Source organism: Puma concolor, chromosome A2 (assembly GCF_028749965.1).
Source record: "Puma concolor isolate L17-30 chromosome A2, mPumCon1.1.hap2, whole genome shotgun sequence".
NCBI classification, from domain to species: Eukaryota; Metazoa; Chordata; class Mammalia; order Carnivora; family Felidae; genus Puma; species Puma concolor.
This window is the reverse complement of record NC_141668.1, coordinates 87,755,923-87,779,818: the sequence shown is the minus strand read 5'-3', so window position 1 is coordinate 87,779,818 and position 23,896 is coordinate 87,755,923. Positions and strand designations below refer to the sequence as shown.

The window sequence follows — 23,896 nt, the reverse complement described above, 5'->3', positions numbered from 1 at the left end:
CTGCTGTCCATTTCTGTTTTTCAGTTTCCTCTCTCCTGCAAAATGTGTTGCCACTTTTTTATCTGTAGAATATCTTCCCCACTCATGTTTGTTGCATTCTTGGTCATTTACTCCCATTTTATTTGTGTCTAAGAAATGGGAGGAGATAAGCATGTTACAATTTTACCACCATTAATTAGAAACTGGAAATATCTTTTGTAAATTTAAACCAGTTGTTGCCATCAGTATTTCAGTATACCAGATAGAGATTTGGAATCTATTTGGAAAATAAAAAATGTCAACAATTTATGTGACCAAACTTTAAAAGTCCTGCTGTCTCCTGTATCCCTGACAGATAAAAATACAGAAACAAACAAACAAACAAAAACAACCAAACAAACAAAAGAAACAAACCTGCAACTTTTCTTTTCAAGAGTTCAGAAAATGTCATAAAATTACATTTCGTCAGCCCCAGGTATTGGGTTAAAAGTGTTCCATAAAACCACATTTTTTTTCCTCTGTATTTTTTGACTGCCTTTTGAGACTTCACACCCATTAGTGTACTTGGCTTTCAGTGATTTCTCAGCAGGCCCAGTAGAAATGGTTATAGTTACAAGCAGGTGTTGCTGACAAGTCATGTTTCTCATTTTTACAGATGCAGTGTATTCTATCTCTGCCATCTCCTTTTTCCTTTTATAGCTTCTGAAATTGTGTTTTGTAAAAAGTCACTTGGCTATCTTCACACGGTTTCCCTGTTACAATAGGTAAATGTCAAAAGCAATCAGGTACAGTATCAGCTTTTCATTGTATTCCCCTAAGCCCTCTGGTAGATAATAACTTCTTGCAATATTTTCTTAATGTAAACGGAAACAGATACTAACCCAGGCAAATGATCCCTCCTGAGCCAGCTGTCCTTTTCAATATGTTATCCAGAAGATTACATGAATATTTATTGGGTCTTCAGTTTCCCACAGAAGCCAAAGTTCCACTAACAGGGTATATCATGTTTTAACTTGAAATAATGCAATTTTGCATGACTGGATAAAACTAAATATGAAAAGGCCCTCAAGCAAAGTGCTCCGGAGCTAGAAGATCTTGATCATATATATATTTTGCAAGCAACTTCAGTGTGACCTGTGAGTGGCCAAATAAATCATGCCAGAGTTTCCTTATTTGCAAAGGAACTGTCACTCATAGTCTTTCTTTCTTAGCCTTCTCTTTCTTATCCAAATACTGTAGACCTTAACTTCATTCAGATTTCTGCTTACATGCATTTTCTCTCATCCCTTGCTATCTAAAGCATAGTGACTGTATGTGTTTTTGGTTTTACCAAGCAGACATATGTCTCCATAATTAATTTCACCTGAGATCATCATCATAAAATGAGTTTTATTACTCTAACATGAGAAATGAGTGAGAAATGAAAAATGGAAGGCTAAAGAGCCTGAAAATGTATTTTGTTGTCCACAGTGAAATACCAATTACACGCTAGAGGGAAGAGACCAAGAGTGGAAAAACACATCACTGAAGAAGATATAAGGAAAGCACAAAAACACATGAAAAGCCCTGCAACATCATTAGTCCTTAGGGAAGTAATGCAAATGCAAACCGAAATGAGACATCACCAGACACCTACTGGAATGGCTAAAATGGAAACAACAACAACAACGAGAAAGCCTGAAAATAAGCACTCACACAGGACGTAGACCATCTGGAACCCTCATAGAGGGGAATACAAAATGGTACAGCCACGTCGGAAACCACATGAACCAGCAAGCCCACTTTTCCGTGCTTACTCAAATGAAATGAAAACTATTCTCACACAAAAACCTAAGTGAAAAGTTTCATAGCTGTTTTATTCATAATCACCAAACAATAAACAATCTGAATATCTTTCAACAGGGGAATGGGTAAACAAACTATGGTACATCTACACAAAGGAATATTTTTTTTCCAGTAACCAATGTGGAGGCATGAAGCAACATGGATGAATATAAACTGTATCATGCTGAGTTGGGGAAGCCAGACTCAAAAAGCTACCTAGGGCATGATTCCATTTATATGGGAAAAGGCAAAACTAGAACAGAAAACAAGTATGTGGTTGCCAGGGCTGGGAGTGGATGGAGGGGTTGACTTCACTGTGGCGGAATATAACTAAACACATTTGCTAAAACTCACAGATTATAGCCTAAAAGGGGTAAAATTAACTATATCTGACTAAACCTTAAAAATGGGAGAAAGAGTAGGGTGCTGGGGTGGCTCAGCCAGGTTAAGCATCCGACTCTCAATTCTGGCTCAGGTCATGATCTCACAGTTTATGAGTTCCATCCCCGCACAGGGCTCTGTGCTGGCTGCTTGGGATTCTCTCTCTCCCTCTCTCTCCCTGCTTGTGCTCTCTCTCTCTCAAAATAAATAAATAAACTTTTAAAAAAATTTTAATGTTTATTTATTTGCTTTTTTGATAGAGAGAGCACAAGTGGTGGAAGGACAGAGAAAGAGAGACACCGAATCTGAAGCAGGCTCCAGGCTCTTAGATGGCAGCGCAGAGCCAGATGCGGGGCCCGAACCCACAAACGGAGAGATCATCACCTGAGCCGAAGTCAGACAGTTAACCAACCGAGCCACCCAGGTGCCCCTAAATAAATAAACTTTTTAAAAAATGGGGGAAAGAGTGAAAAAGCAGGGGGGAGGTGAAGAGAAGGTTTTGGATGGAAATGAATAAATGTAAGTAAAAAAGAACTGCTCTCAAATAAGTAGGAGGGACATAGGAGGTAGCAAGGGGAGATTGGGGGGGTGCTGCCTAGGAAGCCTTCAGAAAGAAACACTGTCTAGTCTGCATTTTAAAGATGAATCGGACTTTTCCAGGTGGGCACCACAGTCCTAGGTGATGTGACCTGGCAAAGGCATTGGGCTGGTGGATTAGCAGGGTCTGTACTGGGGGATATGGGCATGCCAATGAGCACAAACAGTGAGACCCAACAGAGGAAGGAAGGGACAGACTGCGAAAGGACTTATTGGTTATGCTGAGGGTTTGGAATTTATTTTACAGCCACATGAGAAGCCATCAATGGATCAGGAAAGGTAAGTGATATCATCAGACTAGTCATTTTAGACAGAATGCTATGGTAGCTGTGTGGAGGGTGGGTAGGAGGGTGTCAAGAAGGCTAGTGGCAGGGAGGGCACCTACAGGCCACTACAATGCTCCAGTGCATTACTGCAGTGTTTGATGTGCAGTCCAATGTGTGGCTACTAGCTGCATGGGACTATTTAAATGAATGGAATGGAAAAGGCAATTAAAAATTTAATTCCTGAGCCACACTAACCTTATTTCAAGTGCTCCATAGCCACATGAGGCTGGTGGCTGCAGTACTGTGTAGTGCAGCATAGAACATTGCCATCATCCAAGAAAGTTCTACTGCACAATCTAATCTAGAACCTCAACTAAGGCATTAGCAGTGGTGGGCCAGAGGGCCTGATGTAACTAAGTTTTGCATATGGAAAGCATTTTTGGGTAACAGCTCACCTTAGTCTCTCAAGAGTGGAAATGCAGTCATGCTTAATTTCAGCTAAGACACAAACTTAGGTACCTGGGGGCATGCTTTAAATCTTGTGATCTTATTTTTTTTTTTTTAATTTTTTTTTTCAACGTTTTTATTTATTTATGGGACAGACAGAGACAGAGCATGAACGGGGGAGGGGCAGAGAGAGAGGGAGACACAGAATCGGAAACAGGCTCCAGGCTCCGAGCCATCAGCCCAGAGCCTGACGCGGGGCTCGAACTCACGGACCGTGAGATCGTGACCTGGCTGAAGTCGGACACTTAACCGACTGCGCCACCCAGGCGCCCCTCTTGTGATCTTATATACTGTTAATCTTCTGTTGTCCACTTAGCATGAGGGAGCATCAGTATCAGTGGCCAATGTGCTGCTATAGACTGGATATTTGTGTTCTCCTCAAATTTATATGTTGCAACTTAATCCCCGAAGAGATGGTATTTGGAGGTGGGGCCTTGGGAGGTGATCAGGTCATGAAGATCAAGTCCTCATGAATGGTATTAGTACCCTTATAAAAGGGACCCCAGAGAGCTCCCTTGCCCCCCTTCTGCCATGTGGGATCACAGGAAGAAGATGACTGCTTATGATCCACGAAGCTGGTCTTCACCAGATACTGGATCTGCTGGTATCATGATACTAAACTTCCAGCCTCAAGAACTATGAGAAATAAATTTCTGTTGTTTATAAGCCACCAGTCTATGGTGTTCTGCTATAAAAGCCTGAACAGACTAAGACACTTAGCAACCAGGTTTTATTGTGTTTTAATTTCATCAAGTATCTACAGGAATATGAGCATTTTTCATCTTGCTGTTCATCTAGCAAGTCTGTAACACATTTGAATGAAGAATTCTAAGTCGGAATATTCTTCTATTTCATGTTATCTCAATTGTTCTGTGTCAGAGAACCATAAGGGCCCATCTTTTAAATGATGTGCTCTTCCTTGATTTCTGAAAGACCCTCCTTTCATGACAAATCCATATATATACATCTTTATGATGAACGGCCTCTTAACAGAAGGTTTTGGACACTTCACCCCTGAAAGCAGATGGGTTCATTGGGTGCCCAACATCTGGGCATGTTTGTGAAACAAACCCTACAGAAATAAGATCTGGAAGAGATAAAACTGGAAAATTAAAATGGCAATAGCAGGCCCCACTATTTAGTAAGTTTTCTTTAACACTGTACACCTTTGGAATGCCTAGTGATCATCACCCAGAAGAGGCTGACTAATTAATCTCTAGAAGTGATTCCAAGCGAAATATTGGCAATAGTTTGGTTGGGAACAAACCCATCTTATAAAGCAAAATGGCAGTGAAATGAACAAAAAAAAAAAGTATTTACCAGGATTTGGTGTGACAGAAATTAGTCTGGGTACAGGTACTCCCTGAGCCCTTGGTGAAAGGAGGGGATCAAAAAAAATTGCTACTCATCCAAGACCAAATGGGAGAAATATCCCTTTACAACACTCTTTCAACATAGCTGAAAAATGGTGATAAATAACAATACTGTGTTCACTTAACAACATGTTTTAACACAATTGTGTATACGAAACCAGCTTTTCTCATGTGGTTGAGTGTTGGAAAAAAGAAGAAAAATTAAAATTACAGAGAATTTAATTCAGTGGGGCCCTGAATAGATTATAAAGAGAAAGTGCCTTCTGCAAAAGTGACCTGCAGGCTTGGAATTCATTTAAACTCCATGGAGAGTGATAGACATTTTGCACTGGTAGAGGGTGATCCTGTCCCTGAGGTCTGGGCTCTCTTCGTAGTTACAATCTACCTGCACTAACAAGGAACTGCAGGATATAAGCCCTGAAGAAACAGCTACTGTTTTGCCAGCTTTTTTTTTTTTTTTTTTTTTTCAACGTTTATTTATTTTTGGGACAGAGAGAGACAGAGCATGAACGGGGGAGGGGCAGAGAGAGAGGGAGACACAGAATCGGAAACAGGCTCCAGGCTCTGAGCCATCAGCCCAGAGCCTGACGCGGGGCTCGAACTCACGGACCGCGAGATCGTGACCTGGCTGAAGTCGGACGCTTAACCGACTGCGCCACCCAGGCGCCCCTGTTTTGCCAGCTTTTAAGACAACCAAAAAGCTGAAGGTAAGAAGACATCCACACATACACTTTCTGCTGCTGCCTGGAGAGTCTTTGGACACAATAATAAAAACTCTCCTGAAAAATGATTTCCTGGAGGGGAAAACTCATGATTTATGAGCTCCATTCAAACGATAAGAAAAATGGCCTGGTATTTAAAAAAATGCACTGCGAGCACTCACAGATTCTTTGATAGGTTGCATTGCTCCTCTATTTGAAAATAAATAAGAATGATGGTGTTTCTCTGTGGACTTACTCTTACAATTAAATGATCTTTAAATCTGTTAGTGCTAAGAGAGTGAAATCTTTATAATAGTCTTTCCATTTTAGTTAATAGATGCTTCAATGTTCAGATATCAGAGTACTCAGAATTTGACATAAAATCTTTTTGTGTTTGCTTGTCTGCCTCCTGGTAGGACCTACGCAGCCAGGTTTTAACTTGGGATCAAAAGTAGTCATGCTCAGGATTGAGAGAATGAAGTTTGATCAATAGGTCCTATTCATCCTGGTTGTAGCTGGGTAAGATCCTCTAAAGAAGTAATGTGATTGAGAAGCTGTTCACTTGGAACTGAAAAGGGTTGTTGGCTAATGACGATTGTGAAATGAATAACTAACCTGAAGGAATACTTTTTCCAAGGCGCTTGGGATGCCATCCAAACCCTCCTGTGTAGGACAATATAATTATCGCTAAGGTGGTGTTCACACAAATGGATGGCGATTCCAGGAACAGCCAGTGCCAGGAGGACGTAAATCAGAGAGCATGCTGAGGCTACAGCCTGGTCCTTCAGAGGACAAGGGCTTCACAACCCAGATGCTTGAGACTAGAGGGGCTTCCCAGAGACACAGAGGCAGCTCCCTTGAGCCTGATTTCTTAGAGGGCTCTCTTATCTGAGACTTCGCCAGGCTCTGAGCTGGCTGTTGAATCATTTACTCAGGCTGAAAACAACTGATGGGAAACCTGTAGTCTGGGACATTGTTCCAGTTCCACTTTATTATAGTGTAATTTTTCATGCTGGGCAAGGACCAGCTTGCACACAATTTCTCCCCCTAAGTGATCCTCTGCTGCTTTGCCTGTTCTCAGAGATAGGTCTTGCTGCCTTGGAGGGACAGAGTGGCTAGGTTTAGGTACAGGGAAAGTTAGAGCAGAGCACATTCCCACTTTTATTTTGATGAGACAGCACTGGATTATTATTGGAGAATCCAATCCAGTGCCTCCAACATAAATTATGTGACAAATCCTTGAAACACATGCTACCAGGAACTGTGAGAGATTCAAAGAAATGCCATCATTTCTTGCCCTTAAGGAACTTATAATCTGTTTAGGGAAAGCAAACCATGAACACATGAAAAATAAAATGACAATATTAGATAGCTAATCACAGGCATAATAACAGAAAGGAAGTCAAGGAGCAGTCAACAATTAAAGAGTTTACAGGCAAAAATTCCAATTAAGAGTTAGAGAAAACACTTCAAGGAGAAGGGTAAGGGGTCAGGCAGAGTCTTAGTAAGACATTAAGAGCTTTTTGAGCTGCCTATGAGAGATGTTTACTATTTGGGCAGTAGTCTACCTCACAGGGTTACTATGAAATTAAACACAATGTAAGATTTTTAGCATGGTGCCTTGGAGAGAGTTTGATAACATTTATTACTGGTAAAGAGGAGCCATCATTCCAAGTGGCAGCAGGGCAAAACATGGGCACTGGGATGGAAGAGCAAACGTTGTCTTTCAGGGGTAAGTAACTAAGCCAGCTTTGATGGAGTAGAATCACAAAGAGTTGTGGATAAATTGCGGCTGTGTCCATGTCATCTAGGGTCTTGGATGTAAGAACAGTGTGTTGGAACTTTACCTTGTAGATATTTCTATCATGGGTGTTATGATCAGGGCCATGTTATAGGAAGACTGGATTGTCCATCACAAGTGACATCTTTGTTGATGCACCCCCTCCTACCTTAGCCTCCTGACTACCTCCTAAAGTGTTAAGTAAATCACACTAATAAATGAGATCGATTTGAATTAAAACATATGTACATCAGTACAGACTATGTAGACATCTTATCTTTTTTGTATATGTAGATTTTTTATAATATTGTGAAGACATTTGTTTTATCTTATGGTCTCATGAGTTCTATTTAGAAGCCAGATATTTGGAGGAAAACTGGCATTTTATGTGGTGCCCCAAATTGCCCCCCTCCACCATATTTCTTCTGTTACAGCAGCACTCATGTTAACGGTGTGGGTGACACCATTATGCCTCCTGAGTGAGCTGTCGTCGGCATCAAGCTCCAGGTGAAAGCACTGTGTCACTGAAGGAACCCAAAGCAGAGGGTTCATTTAAGGATTAGGCGAATGCAGTGTTATATGTTACAATGCTTATTAAGAACTATGAAGGGAAATTTGCCTTGCAAAACAATGAGAAACAGAGGAATGAGGCTCATTTTCTAATTCCCATGTTCAACTGCATGGGTAGGACTTATGAAACTTTGCAGCAGTGACTCTTAGGGCTGGAACATTGGTTGGTTAACACTTACAGTGATTTAGAGAGGGTCAAGGTCCTAACGTTGGCACCAGTTCCACAAGGTACCTGTGCTTTTAAGGTGATCCAATGAACATGGGGCGCCTGAGTGGCTCAGTCAGTTCAGCATCTGACTCTTGGTTTCAGCTCTGGTCATGATCTCACGGTTCGTGAGTTCAAGCCCCCACATCGGGCTCTGTGCTGACAGCCCTCTCCCTCTTTCTCTGCCCCTCTCCAGCACTCTCTCTCTCTCAAAATAAATAAATGCACTTAAAATAAAATAAGATGATCAATGAACAGACCTCAATATGGAGGTGTGAAGAAGATCCACTGCTATAACCTAAACCAATAAAATATAAGACAAGGCACTTATCAGTTACTGATATTTAGAGACTTCATTTAGGGCAAGGCTTTGTAACCATAGGGTATTACAAGGAGTGTGCCACATTACTCTCGAGGATGGTAGGGTAAAGTGTGGGGTAGAGCTTCCTGGGGGCCTCCAGCAGCCTCATCCCTACGACCCAGCAATAGCACTGCTAGGAATTCACCCAAGGGACACAGTAGTGCTGATGCATAGGGGCACTTGTACCCCAATGTTTACAGCAGCACTCTCAACAATAGCCAAATTATGGAAAGAGCCTAAATGTCCATCCACTGATGAATGGATAAAGAAATTGTGGTTTATGTACACAATGGAATACTATGTGGCAATGAGAAAGAATGAAATATGGCCTTTTGTAGCAACATGGATGGAACTGGAGAGTGTTATGCTAAGTGAAATAAGTCATACAGAGAAAGACAGATACCAAATGTTTTCACTCTTATGTGGATCCTGAGAAACTTAACAGAAGACCATGGGGGAGGGGAAGGAAAAAAAAGTTAGAGAGGGAGGGAGCCAAACCATAAGAGACTCTTGAAAATTGAGAACAATCTGAGGGTTGATGGGGGTGGGAGGGAGTGGAGGGTGGGTGATGGGTATTGAGGAGGGCACCTGTTGGGATGAGCGCTGGGTGTTGCACGGAAACCAATTTGACAATAAATTTCATATTAAAAAAAATAAATAAAATGATAGCCTGTGCCAATGAAAAATAGATCCAGGCCTCAGTTTTAACCAAGGCTTTTTACACAAGAGCTGTCTGCACAGAGCCTGACTCGGGGCTCCGGCCCACAAACCATGAGATCATGACCTGAGCTGAAGTCGGACGTTTAACCGACTGAGCCACCCAGGAGCCCTGGCTTTTGGTTTTAATTTGTACTTCCCTAAGTTCAAATGACTATTCAGTGGCTGCATGGTCTGTGGGATGAGTTTTGGCGGGAAAAATCCCAAACCGTTTCACTGCTTTGTTCACTTTTATTTCACCGTTTTTAGGAAACTATGCCTTAAAATGTCATAAGACACCCGCTAGGTAAGCCTTTGCATTTCTAGAAAAAATTTTAAACTCCAGACCCTATGGATAACATCAAAGATACTGAGAAAAATCATCAGGGCGTTTTACCAAAGATAACGAACTCGTTCTAGAATGTCAGATTGCAGTGGGCCTTAGGGAAAGTTAACAATGACCACGTCTGTACTCCAACCCGTGCCAGAGAATGCACACATGTGGAAACAAAGATTTTTTGCGCCGGCACAGAGCTGAAAGATTGTTCATTAGCCGGCAGTATGCTAACGGGTGATATGCTTGCATTTTTTTTTTTTTCTTTTGACTCCTCCATAAGCCAAGAGTGGCTTGAAGGGTGTGCAGAGCTTTCTGATGTACAAAGTAAGGCCAATGGCCAGGTGTGTGTGTGTGTGGAAAGGGGCTCCTGGCTCATCCTCCTAGGATGGGAACTCTGGCCTGCTTGGGGACGGGGGTGGCTCTCTGAGGGCCCTAGCCTTTACTAGCCACTTACTTTGCAACAGTGTCTGCCTATGACCAAGCACTTTGGGACAGGTAAGAGCACCCACATGCTCCCAGAATTATCACGAAATCCTCCCCTCATCGTGAGTCTTCATCCATTCATCTTGCCGTTCTCATGCACCCCAATATTTGGTGCCCACTTCATATTCACCCTCCACTAGAAAGGTCTAGCACCTGATTCTGTAGCCCCTGAGGCCCCACCCCCACCCCCAAAGAAAACAGAGTCCCTGCTGTTAGGACAATACCAATGAAGGCAGGAAGGGCCATGATGACCGTGCCCCTACTGTGACTGCTTGGATTGTTGCTGTGGCTGCTGTCCTGAATATGTTCTCCCTCTCAGCTTGTCATCGGCCTGCATCTAAATTCATAAATTCTCTCAACAAGCTGCCCACCTCTCCCACTGATGTGGAAGCTGCCTGTGTACGTCTACCCCATAAATGCCAACATAACTTTCCTGAACAGCAGGAGACTGAGGGTTTACTTTGATTTTATCATTTATGCCAAAGCCCTTCTTGGGAACCTCTGGTAAGAAAGCAGGTTTGGGGAAAGTAACAGGAAGCATGTACAAAGACAGGTGATAGCTCTTCAGTGAAAACTGGATGTCAGGGCTCAGCCTTGGGCTGGGAAGCCCCAACCTGTCAACCCCAGTGCACATGACCACAGGGGCATCTTCACAGAGCAAGCACTTGCTCCGCTTGGAGTCAGACAGTGACCTGAGTCTCCTGTATCCTGTGCACACAGACCTCAGTGAGAGTCACAACAGAGCTAGACAAAGGCAGGAAATACCTTGAACTTCCCAAATATACCAAAGTCTCCAGTTTTTGAGAAGTTTCTAACATGGTTTCCAGTATTCCATGTTTATCAATAACATGGCAACAAACATCTTTGTATACAAATATTTGTTAGAATGTTTTAAAGAATTTAAAATTCAATTGCCTGTTACAGATTACTGTCCCAGGCTCTGGTCTGCAAACCATTTTGTTTTCTTGGTTCCAATTTTAGGGTCTGAAAAAAAAGTACTTAATATTTTGGACAATGGGACAAAATGCTCAGGAAATTTGCTTATTCCCGCTTTAAATCAGGAAGGATATTGCTGGACCTCAGATAGAGGCTTCTAGGTTCTATCTCCTTCCAAGCAATGTTTGGCCTCCTGGGTCACTGGCTTTGGAAGGAAATGGCATTCCTTAATTACATTAACTAATATAAAGGAAATTTCTTCTTAAATTTTGGGAAACAATATTTTGGAAAAAAGAAATGTGGGCCAGACTAAAGGCCAGGGAATAAATAATCCAGGAACCCTACTTCCCAAGTTCTCAACTGGTTGAACATCCAGCATTCAGAAAGTAGCTCTTTTTTCCACCTTCAGGGTGGTGAAATTTACATTTGTTTTCTCCATCTCTCCTGTCTTCTCTGATAAATTCAATAGAGATATCATATTTGTAGGAGATTGTAAAAGGCACAGCTTCGGGCTTGAATTTTGATGTTTCCCATGACGTTTCTAGTTTATTGGCTAGAGAATTCTGGGGACACATCCAGCCTGAAGCCTCAGCAAAAAAAGGGCATACTCAGCTGGATTGGTGTGGCTTCCGCTGCTTTAATCCTAACCCCCAACCCCCAACCCAGGCTGCAGGGTGGCGGGGGGAGAAGACTGTGCTCCCAGAAGGTCAGCACGTGGGGATGAGGAGCTGGACCTCAGAGCTGTTCATTGGCTGCTCATATCTAGCTGTTCTGGGAGAGTGGGGGTGCTGACTCATGTCTGATGGAACAGACAGCCCATGTGAGTTCTGAGCAGCTAATGGAATGGAAAGATGACAGAGGTCTAGACAGCAACAGTGACATACTTAGTGCTTATTCTGAGCCAGGGCTGATCTGAGCACTTCCATGTACTAATTCATTTAACATTCAGAGCAGCCCATCAGCATGGGGACTAACATTATCTTCTCTTTACTGCCAAGGAAACTGTGGCCCAAAGGGTCATGTAACTTCCTCAAGGTCACACAGGTGGGCATTGATGAAGCCAGGTTTTGAATCCAGGCATATACTTTAGGTGGTTCACCTCTCAAAGGCATAACAAAACAGCACTGTGTCTGCCAATGAAAAAGGCTCAGGAGCCATGAGAAAAACCATGATCATGTTCCTGGTCCTTGGGCTCAGGTAAGACACGAAGAGAGAAGTGACCCAAGCCCCATGATTGATTGTGACTCTTGAGTACCTGATCGTATCATGCTCTCCAGACTCAGAGCCAAGGACCCTTGATATTCTGACAATGATATGTGACATGGGGGTGGCTCTTTACTATTCATGAGGCATTTAGCATTTCTGTTCAAAATTAGAGCTCAAAATTGTAACAGAAGTTAAGTATGAAGCAGCATTAGGTCCAGAAAGCTTTCAGATGCATGCTGCAAATTATATATTGTAAACGCTGCAGGCCATCAGTGTAATAACTGCTCTTCCCACAGAACATGGGGGCAACTTGCATTTCAAACTCTTTAAATTGAAAGAAATAAATGTGTGAGAAAAGAAGCCAGGAAGCATTATGAATATATTTCCACTCTCTAGGGTGATATAAAATAATATACCATTTTGAAAATGGCTAGAATTATTCTTTTGAGGTCAGTCTAATGTCACTTAGTAGGAGGAAAAATTCACATTAATTATAAGCACTTGTACCTGTTGTTTTCCAAATCTACCTATGCATGGGTTTATTTGCAATAGAAAAAGCATTTGTGGTTTCTCTATGTAATGAGTGCATGTGTGTGCACACACACATGCACACACACACACACACACACACACACACACACACTTCCCTCTACATTTAGCAATATTGCTGTCACACTTCGAATAAAGCTGAGACCTTAAATACATGTTTAACACTTTAACTGTGGTGGTACACTTTTTATTTTTATTCCAGTCCTTTAGGTTTCCTTCCCCAGTAAACAATCTGACTGACTGGAATAGCTACAAAAGCTCTCTGTGAACATTTTCCCCAAGTATAAATTATTAGAACGCTGTTTATATAATTCACGAAAATCTTTAGTCTTATGTCCTTTTAATCTTGGTGAATCTATTGTACTGACAGTATCCTGTTTTACTCTCTGCTTAAAGATTGGATTTATTTCTTCATCTTGTCATGAAAGGAAAGAGAAATAAAATTGCACTTTCAAATGTATATAATTTAGCTTCTGCAACATATTTGCTGAGGTTCAACACTTTTATAGTTTTCACTCCTGAATTTGTCAAAGGTAATTGTTTCTATTCAGTCCTGGTGGTGTTTTGATAACATTAACTTTATCATATAAAGTTCTTATCCATTCTCGGGGTGTGTGGGGGGCTCAGTCAGTTAAGGGTCCAGCTTTGGCTCAGGTCACCATCTTGCAGTCCGTGAGTTCGAGCCCCAAGTCAGACTCTGTGGTGACAGCTCGGAGCCTGGAGCCTGCTTTGAATTCTGTGTCTCCCTCTATTTCTGCCCCTCCTTTACTTGTGCTCTATCTCTCTTTCTCTCTCTCAAAAATAAGTAAACATTAAAAAAAAGAAAGTTCTTATTCATTTTCAGTGATTTAATTTTTTGAGTATTGTTTGACGACTCCCCCTCCCCCATGTGCTGGAAACAACCACAGTTTGTAAGAATTTTAAGACTGCAACATGATTCAATTATTTTTTGTCTAAATGCTCTTGGTTTTGGTATTTCTATGTATAATATTTTGGACCAAATCACTTCAATATGAAAAAGAAGCAAATTTTCCTATTGTTTCTTCTGTCCTATCACCTGCCAGTGGCCGAGTGACTTCTGGAATGTGTTGCTAAAAGGAAAACCACCAAGAAGACTGAGAATCTATAAGATGACTGATTGCAAGAGAAATACAACCTCTGGCTGTCACCTGTTGTACAGACCCACAGATTTGGAGGAACCCCAGGTGAAGTCACGTACAACTCCCTTTTCCACTGCTACTACCCTAGGAGAAGGTTCCAGTATCTCTGCACCCACAGGGCTGTTTACATGACCTTCTAACTGTGTTTCATGCTTTCACTCTTGCTCTCTTCCCCTGATTTCATTTTGCACAAAAGCAGACTTAAAAAATATAAATCGGATTTCTGTCCATTGCTTAACCCCCTCCAGGGTTCCCATGACTTGGGTTACAATCCAGACTTCTTCCCATGGGCGTGTGAAGCCCTGTGCAGCCTGGCTCCTGTCTTGGTCTCATGCTGTGCTCCCCTGTCCACTCCATCACAGCCACACTGGACTTCTACAGAGTTCTGGAATGCTGAACTCCTTCTAACCTCAAGGCTCCCTCCTGGACTGCTTTCCTCACAGATCTTTTGCATATCTAATTTCATCCTATCAAACAGGAGACAGCTCCCTTCCCCTCACACCAACATCCCACACCACTTGGTTTGACTTTCTTTCCAGTTTAAAATGAATGAATGAGGGTTTTTATGGGAGTTGTGGGGTCAGGGGAACATCACGTATGATCTTGTATTCTTCCTGAGCCAAAGGTTCAGCAATGTTTGGCTAATCATGTGTTAAGATGCCTTATTTGTGCTCACAGCCCGTAATTTTCCCACTGCACAAGACGCCTATGACAGTCCTCTGATCTGCACGTCCAGTATCCCCACCACCAGAACAAACGAACACAAGACCCTTTGTGCAAAGGCAAGTGAAGCCATCACTCACTGATAGTGGATCCGGACTCAGGTCTGTTCAGGGAGCTGATGATGACAAAGCCGAAGCCTTCGTTCTCTTTGCGGTGAATGACCACATCACTGGTCTGCAGGCTGTGGGAGGCGAAGCCTTCGGGCGGAGAGGCATTGCTACTGGGGGCGGCATGGTTGCTGTTGGTGTAGGCTGCGTAGTCACTGCGTGGAGAGCTGTGGTGGGTTGATACGGAGCCTGGACTCCTCCCGTTCTCTGGGCAGGGCTCCCCTGCAATACACATTGTACCCAAGTAGTCGGTTATTTCACAAGGGTCTTGGAGAGTGCCTCTGCTATACTAGGTGCAGTTCTAGACATTAGCATTGTTACAAGACTGGTTGGTTGATTGCCTTCTAGCCCCAAGAGTGCAGGGCATGTGAAAGGCTACAAACTTAGCTACAAACCTAGCCATGGAGCACCCAGGTCTAAGCCCCATTCCACCCTTGACAGCAAACACAGCTAACGCCCTCACTGGCTTCCTTTGTGCTGCTTGTAGTTTTTATCTTCCTCTTGTTAAATCTGCAACCCTCCAAGACAATGCCTGGTTTTATATATTAAGGTTCTTAGTTGCATAATAATAACTGATCAAAGAAGATTATAAAACAAGTGGACAGTATTTTAAACTGCAGTATGCATAAGAATTACTTAAAGAACTTGTAACAACTGTGCATCTTCAGGGTCCACCTGTGGAAAGTGTTTTCAGTAAATTTAGGAAGATTGGGCACAGGAATCCAGATGAGGCTTCCAAGCCACCATTGAGCAAAGCTGCTGTAGGATATGGTAAGTGGGGCTTACCCCCATGTAAAGGGGGTGTCCATGTAAAGGAACGCATCATAATTTTACTAAAGAGCCACGGTTTTATTTAATTTTGTGATACTCTGTTAGCCTATAAGTGTTAATTCACTCCGCGCAGGTGGGAAACATCCTTCTTAAAGGGTCCTTCCCATACTTCACTTGCTCTAGGATCAATGTAACGATGATATTATGATAAGGGACAATGAGTTTTGAATTTCTCAGGGAGGTGCTGGCGACGTTGTTCATTTATATTCCGTAGATACACTATTAATCAGCCAGAAAAACCAAACCAATATTTCCATGAGAAAACAAGCTTATTTACAGGGAGAAATGATGGAAAGTTGGAAGCCAAGAGAACCTACTTTTTAAAAATGAAAGTTCATCTGTCATCCAGAAAGAATTTTGTCATTTTAATTTAAGACCTAGGATTTGGTATTCTGATGAAAACAACCAAAGCAGGTACTTAGAATATTGTAATTAGAAATAAGATGGTTTCATCCCCATCTTACAATTTGATTAGTGTGCTCAAAAGATGTTTACGGAGCAGAGAAATAGTAAGAAGGAAAGTAATCACAATTAATGATTCCTTTTTGGATCTCTAGATATGGTCTCCGTCTTAGGACTCTGGTAGGTGTCTCATATGGCAAGTTAAAAATAATGAGCAAAAATTCCAGTGAAGGCTTTTAACTTCATAAGCTGTGATTCCATTCTGAAAGGAAAAATAATTTCATTTCAAAAATCAAAATCACTTCAAAAATCAGGGAGAAAGAACACAGACTCTAAGAGATTTTTCGTTATACTGTAAAGAAAAAGGAGCTGCCTTTATTCATATACTCGGATTAAAAACAGCCTTACAAAAATGCATTCATTTCTTGTTTGTATTTGCAGAATGATTAAGACCTAGGCTGCTGCTTATTACCATTTGATATATTCGAATTTTTCTGTAAGATTTAATTAATCAAGTTTTAATTAAAGAAAACAAATGGATACTTTACGTCTGGAAGAAATGTACTGAGGTGATAGAAGAACGAAATGTCAAAATCAAAGTCTTTCCCTCTTTTCCACCAGAATTTAAAAGTGCCTGTAAGATGTACCCTCCCCACCAGAAAATATCATCCAAAGACAAGCTGTTATTGTCTTGGTAAAGCACATGTCCTTTATCAGTCCTTGTGCAAGTTGGAAATAAAGTGATTAGAGATAGTCAGGAAGAAGAAAAACAATTATTAGGCTGCAACATTAAATTGAAAATCTCCTCGAGTTATTGGACCAAATCAGTAACTAAATGTCATAGGCAGTGACAAAAGAGATCTCATTTTCTGGCTGTCATATTTTTAGGGGGTTGAGGGCTGTACTTGTCAGGAGAGCGGCAACGAAGGAAAATGATCTGTCTTTGTAGTAAGTGGCTGGGAGTGGCTCTGCCATAGGGTCTAGAAGAACATCATGCACTAAGTCAGCCTGATGGTCCCTGAGTAAGCGAAAGGGCCAATCCATTAATAGAATATGGTTCTATTGCTTTTGGACTTCTCTTTCAACCTCTAAAACAAAGTTCTTTGTCTTTTACAACATGAGCACATTTAAAGCCAGGGAGTTAAGAAGATTTCCAATGGTAGATTTTGAAGGATAGAATTGATTCTGTGTTATTTTTCTACTCAGCTGGTTCTAGATCCAAATGAGACTGTCTTCTTGCCAACAATCCTTTCTGGTATAGGGCACGGATAGCATTGTTTTAGAATAATACAGTGAATGTCACAAAGTGACCAAATACCATGTGCATTTTTTTTTTTAATTCACTCACTTCCAGCATCTCTGACTCATCCTTCTGGCCCACACACAAATGGGTATACAGAATTCAGTCAATTAGTATCTACTCAAGCCAAATAATTAATTTTTAGCTTGAGCCTTGGTCATACTGGAAATCATCACTGAGCTGACTGGAAGAGGTCCCCATTTGGGAAGGCAGCAATTGTTGGCAACGTCTTCCAGGTGAGGCAGTTTCCATGAGAACAGTCAACTGCTGGCCAGGGACTGCTCCTGGCCTCCAGACCCATCTGTTTTTTGGGTTCAGTGCTGGTCTATCCTTTGCTTAGTAATTGTTAAAACTGGTTGCCAATGTTTTCAAAAAGAGATTTTTACAGAAATACAGATTTCTGGTTTCTCTTGAAATATCTAACAATTATCAGCTAGCGCTGGGTAGTGGTGGCTGCCTTCACAGGGTCTGTGTTTGCAAGTCGCCCCAGTGCCGACCACCTCCCCCTTTCCCTCCAGTGTCTCCTGCAGATTCCTGAGTTACTCATTTACTCGTAGAGTGAGGAGTATGCAGAGCCAAAGGGACTTGTTCAACTGGAGCCCTTGTTCCTCTTCCAGATCACACTCTGGGTACCAGGACTCTAGGGTTCTGTAACCAATTGACCTTGTCTGATTCCAGAATGTGCCTGGGCCTCTTCTCAGGACCTCAGAAGGATGGCAGCACTGTACACGTCTTGTCTTGTCTTGTCTTGTCTTGTCTTGTCTTGTCTTGTCTTGAAATGTGGCTGAGGCAATGGGGTACGCTTGCACAGGCTGGAGTGTCCCCATGTATGTGCACCCCATGGGGCCTGCTGGAGCAGGGGGCTGTGCCCTGTCAATGCTAGGGGCGGGCCTGCCTGCAGACATTTCAGTTTGTGCACTCCTCCTCTATACTCTTCAAAGCAGACAACTTATTTAAATGGTGACATGCTCATAGACAAAGAAGAAGCAAATGCATTTAGAATTCACAAAAAGTGTAGTAACCATGACCGGGGAATCCATTGGCATCCTAAACAATGGCTAAACTTTTCACCCAGCTTCCAAGGAAACCTTCCTTTTCTTGGCATTAAGCCAAACATTAGACTTTGCCTTGGATGTTAGAGAAAAGAGACTGATGGATAGCTTTAAGACGGACTCTAACATGTTTTGATTAAGTCATAAAACGTTCTTTCACATCAATTCTAGAGTGACACATTAGGAAATTCCTCAGAGACACCCTTCTCTCAGACGAATAACGTGTATTCAAAATAATTTGTCATTAGGCTGAACGTCTCAAAGCGGAGCTACTAAACATATAAATATTTGTACTTCCAGTGTAATAAAGCCACTCTTCTACTATCCTTGGAAAAAAACACAACAGCTAAACACTGGAGCTGGTGGCATGGACAAGATATCTTTCAAAACTAGTTTAAAGTGCAAGATGTGTGGTATAATTATCTGGTAAATAAAATTGGATGAATTACTGGATGTTTCTTCATTTACTCCACAATTTCTCCTTTTTGAGGATCTAGCTCATTGAAAACTCTGCCTTTCTATCTTTAGTGTGTACACTTTAAATATATTTTAATATGTGCTGCAGGTTTTTTGTGTTACTTTAATTTCTGGCCAATGTCATTAACCAGTTGGTATCTCTCCAAATAGATGAGGTTTTCTCTTGAGCATGAACTTGGAGCCAGTGCCCGGCATCTTCTGAGGAGGGGCAGGATGTTTGTATAAGCCGAGGCAAGCATAACGCTAAAGGCTTTAACCCTTATGACCTCTCCTCTTCCCAGCCCCAGATACCTCCACTCTCTTTAGGCAGGAAGGGAAAAATCCGCCCCTCTTCTCATTCACTCAATCTGTCTCTTCACAAGCTGATTGCTCACTTCCCTTCAGCTCTGAACCATCTTCTCGAAAGCCAGGCTTGCACCTCCCACTGCTTTTGCTTAGGAAAGCATAATAATAATGATAACAGCCCTTGAAAAGGCATCTCCACTGTCATATCCATTTGTAGTTGTCCCTTCTCGCTGTTGGAGAAACAGCAGCTCTGAGGAAAGGCTGTCTTTCTATGCTTTTAAAAAAATCTGTTCCAACCTATTTCTAGGCGTTTACTTTACTATCAGAGTATCCTTTCCTGAACTTAATCATTTTCAATACTGATGAAGCTTTCAAGGAAGAGTGAGCCAAATTAACTTGCAAACTCTCCTGGTGTGAATGAGCAGTCTGCAGCAGAGCATTTTCAAAAATTAAATGCACTTGAAATGCACTCGAAAGCCAAATGAGTAGAGTTGGTAAGAACTGCAGCAAGGAGCATCTTCACAAAAGTCACATGATCTGCAAATTGCAAGAATACATTTTTGCAGCATTTGGCATACACTCCAATAGCTTGGGTTGATTAGAACAAAATTTAAGTTGCCATAATCAGCTGGTGGCAAGGGGAGCATGAAATTATGTTGGTGCATCAGTTTTGCACTTTGCAGTATATTTCCTTGTAAATCAGGTATCTTTTAAATTTATCTTTGGGTCACAGAACATATAGCTCAGCAAACTTTTTATTAAAAATCACTCTTAGTGAGAGAGACAGTTAAATGTTAACCAAGCAAACACTGTCATCCTCCTGGCATCTTGCCCAAGGATACGGCATAATTCAAGGTGTTTTACTTCTTTGGGTCAAGTGGTATGCCATGAATTTCTGAAGATGAATGTCATTTCGTAGCAAAACCTCCATGCCATACAAGATATATAGCAGTCTCTACTGGTGAGGGCTGACAATTCTTCTGACTTGCCCTTTTAAATGATTGCCCTTGATCAAAGTCTAGTTTTTAGAAGACTCGAATAGAAACGGGGACTTTTAGTTCAATTACTGTCTTATCTTCCCTAGTCATTCACAGCTTGTGATTAGTTGGTGTCCCCCCACCACTTTTTAAAATTCAGATGTGTTATAGTAATAACACATATGGAAGATTCCTTATGTTACCGAGTGACATTTGCTAAAGGTTGGTCTCGCGTCTTTGAATTCACTGGGGGTGGGCTGGGCGGGGGCCTGAGGTGGCAACAAGCACTGGCTGGGGAGCTAAGAGCCTCTGCATTATCACTGACTCGCTGAAGACGAAGCTACTGAACCTCTGGGCCTCGGTTTCCTCATCTGTAAACATGAGTGAGCTCACGCCACTCAGGTCCCTCCTAATCTCTCTGAGGAGGGCCAAGGGGCTGAGCAGAGAGGCCGGTGGCCACGAGGGCAGAAGGTGACAGAACATCGTCGGTGCTGTTCCTCTTGTAATTCACAGGACAAAGCACAGGCAATTTGGGACCCCATTCCCAACAGTACTGAGTGCTTAGATTACAAAAAATAGTTGATGTTTGTAACAGACATATTCATAAAAATATAAATCTTTTTTGGGGGGACTGAGATGGTGGAGAGAGATGAACTGAATCCTGTTATGAGTGTGAAGAGTGACTGTTGAAAGTTAAGTCTTTGGTGTGTTCTTTTATGAAGCTGAGACATGGTTGTAAAGGGAATAACTGCTTCTGATTGATCGGTTTCATAAGTTTGGAATTAAATGAATTGCGTTTTCTAAGAGTGACGTACCACTGTATTTTTGTCATAGTTTTATTGTTACCTTTTATCAGGCTTTACAACGGAGGCTAAGTTTCCATCCTAGTTGCCTTATTATGGTATCAAAATGCTGTGGTTCTTCGTTTGTAAACACAATGAGGAACATTTTCAAAAGCTGTGTTTTTTCACTGCTGTAATGTTCCTTTTATAACGAGCATCCACCAAAGAGCAAAGAGCATACACATCTCAAATTAGCCCCAGGCTTTGCTGGAAATTTTTAATGACTACACTGAAAACATAGGCCTGAAAGACTGCTTGGAATTATACTACTGGGGTGAAAATCTGCACTTTCAAAATCACAGTTACATTTGGAATATCTAGGGTGACTTTTTTCCGTGTGTAAAATAGACACTGACTTAAAATTTGGTTTCAAGTGTCCTTACCCTGTCCCACAAAAGCATTTCAGCACCTAATCCCCAACCCTAACCGCTGGCTTTAGTCACACACCTCCACATAGCACCTTCCTTCTCACAGTGAGGTTGACCTGCCCGTTCCGAGCTGCATGGTGCATAAGGTCGATGACATAGCGGTGGGTCTTGCCAGCCACTGGAATCCCGTCGACATAGACCAGCTCGTCTCCTGGGTGTAGGCGGCCGTCTCTGTCGGCTGAACCCATGGCAATGACAGCGCCAATCAAAATCTAGAGACGCGGTGAGAAGGGAAGGATATTTACATTTCAACTTTTCCTCCCATATCTATGTATATATAATTTCTTTATGTAAATACATAGTAATAATAGACAATAGATGATAGTAACTGATAGTAATAATAGTAATAGGTAATAATATCATTTATAGATCTAATTTCTTTATATATATGTACAACTTGGTGTAAAGTTTTATTTCCACCTTCTACCCCTTACTCCAACCCTGAGCATGTACTTGAAAACTGAAAAATGAGGGGCTGCAGGGTTTCTTTCTTACTCTTCAGTTTGCTAACTCCTTCTAGAGAAATTAACATTTTGAACTTGCTGCATTTGCTTCCTGGCCCACTAGTCATCACCCTTAAGGAAAATTCTAACCCCAAATAACCTGATGTTATTGGCTACCATTCATGAAACAAGCTGGGGATTGAATCTTGGTTCCACTTCTTATTTGTGTGGCCTTGGGCAAGTCTTAACCTCTGTGAGCCTCAGTTTCTTCACATGCAAAATGGGGAAGTAAAGTAATGGGGGCTACTTTACAGAGTTGTTGGGAGAATTGAATGAAATGATGCACGTAACGCATTTAACTTTGCTTGAGGCAGATAGTGAGTGCTCCAAAAATCTCAGGGAAACTAGCTGCTTGTGCATGTTATGAAACTGATACAGGTTCAAAACGTTTTTGTTTTTTGCTTTGCTTTGAAAGGCTGGAGATAAGGAGAAAATAAAATAAAAACAAAGCAAAACTCGTAGTTGGCTTTTCTGGCCATTTGATTTTAGAAAAGTCTCAGTCAAACCTCCTCCCAGTTTTTGCTCCATTCCTTTGAATACTTCCCTAGAGCATTGTCCCCTGCACAAAGAACACCCCCGGTTCTGCCTGTCACTGGAAATACTTCTGATGTTTAGGTGACTATCATACCCGGAAATGGGGAGGTACACATCTGGGAAACGTGTGAATTGTAATTCCCTGAACGAGTAATCATAATAAAAGGCATAACATAAGGTTTCCCTCTTCCCATTTGAAACATTTAGGTTAGTATCCATCAGCAAGGCTTTATTTTCTCTGTCAATGAAAAGGCATAGTACTAAATATTTTAGTTTTGCTATTTAACCTACAGATAAATTTTCCAATACATGGACAATGGACATCCTTTTTCTTTTTCCAAGTGGCTTAGCCATACAGCTCTGAAGGCAGTTGTTACCCTTAGCCTGATAATATTACAGAGACTGTAGTCTAAGTTTTATTTTAAGTCTTTATAAAATGATCCCTTGCTCATAGACTATTTCTTTCAGGCACAATGATTTCTTCCAAATTGCCGATCTGTGGATCCCAGCTAATTTGGAGAGTTGCTGCTATGTGATCTGCAGGCTTACAGGTCTTCAGGTGTGAAAGCAGACAGATTCTTACTTGGTCACACTGCTCAGTGTGGCCTGTTAACATGGCAACCAGGTCTGAATGCCCAGGACTTCTCAGGTATATGGAAAATTAGAGTCTGAAGAGTATTCTCTTTTCCCTGAGGACTTCACAGCCTTCGTCCACTGAATTTTATCCATAGGAATAAAAAGTCCTTTATGACTACAGCTGCTTTTCCCCTATTCCTGGAGAGGGGGTGGGGGTAGATTTGCTTCCATGTGGAATTATTTGTGCTCTGATCGGTGATTCATTAGTGCTATCACAAGGAAAACCACACGTATCCTGCCTTAGATTGGCTGCATAGTGTGGTTCCTCCCCTAGGACACTCTGCACCCATTTGCTATAGGCCAGTAGTCGGGCACGCTTCTGACATTCTCCATTTCCCTTATTGTCATGCCAACCTGAATTTAGGAGTTTCTTTCTAAAGATGTTCCAATCTATTCTTCATAAGACTCAACCTGTTAAGAAGCCCTTCAAAGATTTGCTAAGTGCTTTGTACAAAAGCCAGTTAAAATGAATGTTTATGTTTGTCCACAGCCCCTTGAAAAGCTGCATTTAGCTGGGTTAGTCCCTCAAAATGCTTCAACCTTTAGATTTCCTACATGCCTTAGTGAGAGAGTTTATAGCTAGTTACAGAGAAAAAATGGCTCATGAACTCTTTGGCTGGTAATTATCAACTTTAAGCTATAGTTCTGATTCTAACTGATGAAAGTGAGCCAAAATATAGGTTACAACTGAGAGATCCAGGGCTGCAATTGGGCCCTCGACAAAAATAGTAAAAACAAAATTTCACTTTGGAAAAAAAAAAAAAACCAACCCAAAATGTCACATTGGAAAATTCCCATTCCTCCCTTGCTGTAAGCAGACAGCAAAGATATAAAGATACTCTTGAAGTTATCTTCTGTGTTACTAGGTGATACTAGTATAGTATCAAC

The 23,896-nt window shown here is 41.7% G+C and overlaps 1 protein-coding gene across 11 annotated transcripts in view; it reads right to left on the bottom strand.

Moving 5' to 3' along the window:
- MAGI2 (membrane associated guanylate kinase, WW and PDZ domain containing 2) overlaps positions 1–23,896 on the bottom strand; it is a 1,355,992-nt gene that overhangs the window by 141,968 nt on the left and 1,190,128 nt on the right. For all 11 annotated transcript variants that reach the window (XM_086696830.1, XM_086696832.1, XM_086696831.1 and 8 more), the window contains 2 exons: positions 21,355–21,547; positions 14,715–14,963 (listed from right to left, as the gene is read on the bottom strand). In XM_086696830.1, coding sequence (XP_086552956.1) covers positions 14,715–14,963; positions 21,355–21,547 — 442 coding nt within the window. The remainder of the gene's footprint in view (positions 1–14,714; positions 14,964–21,354; positions 21,548–23,896) is intronic.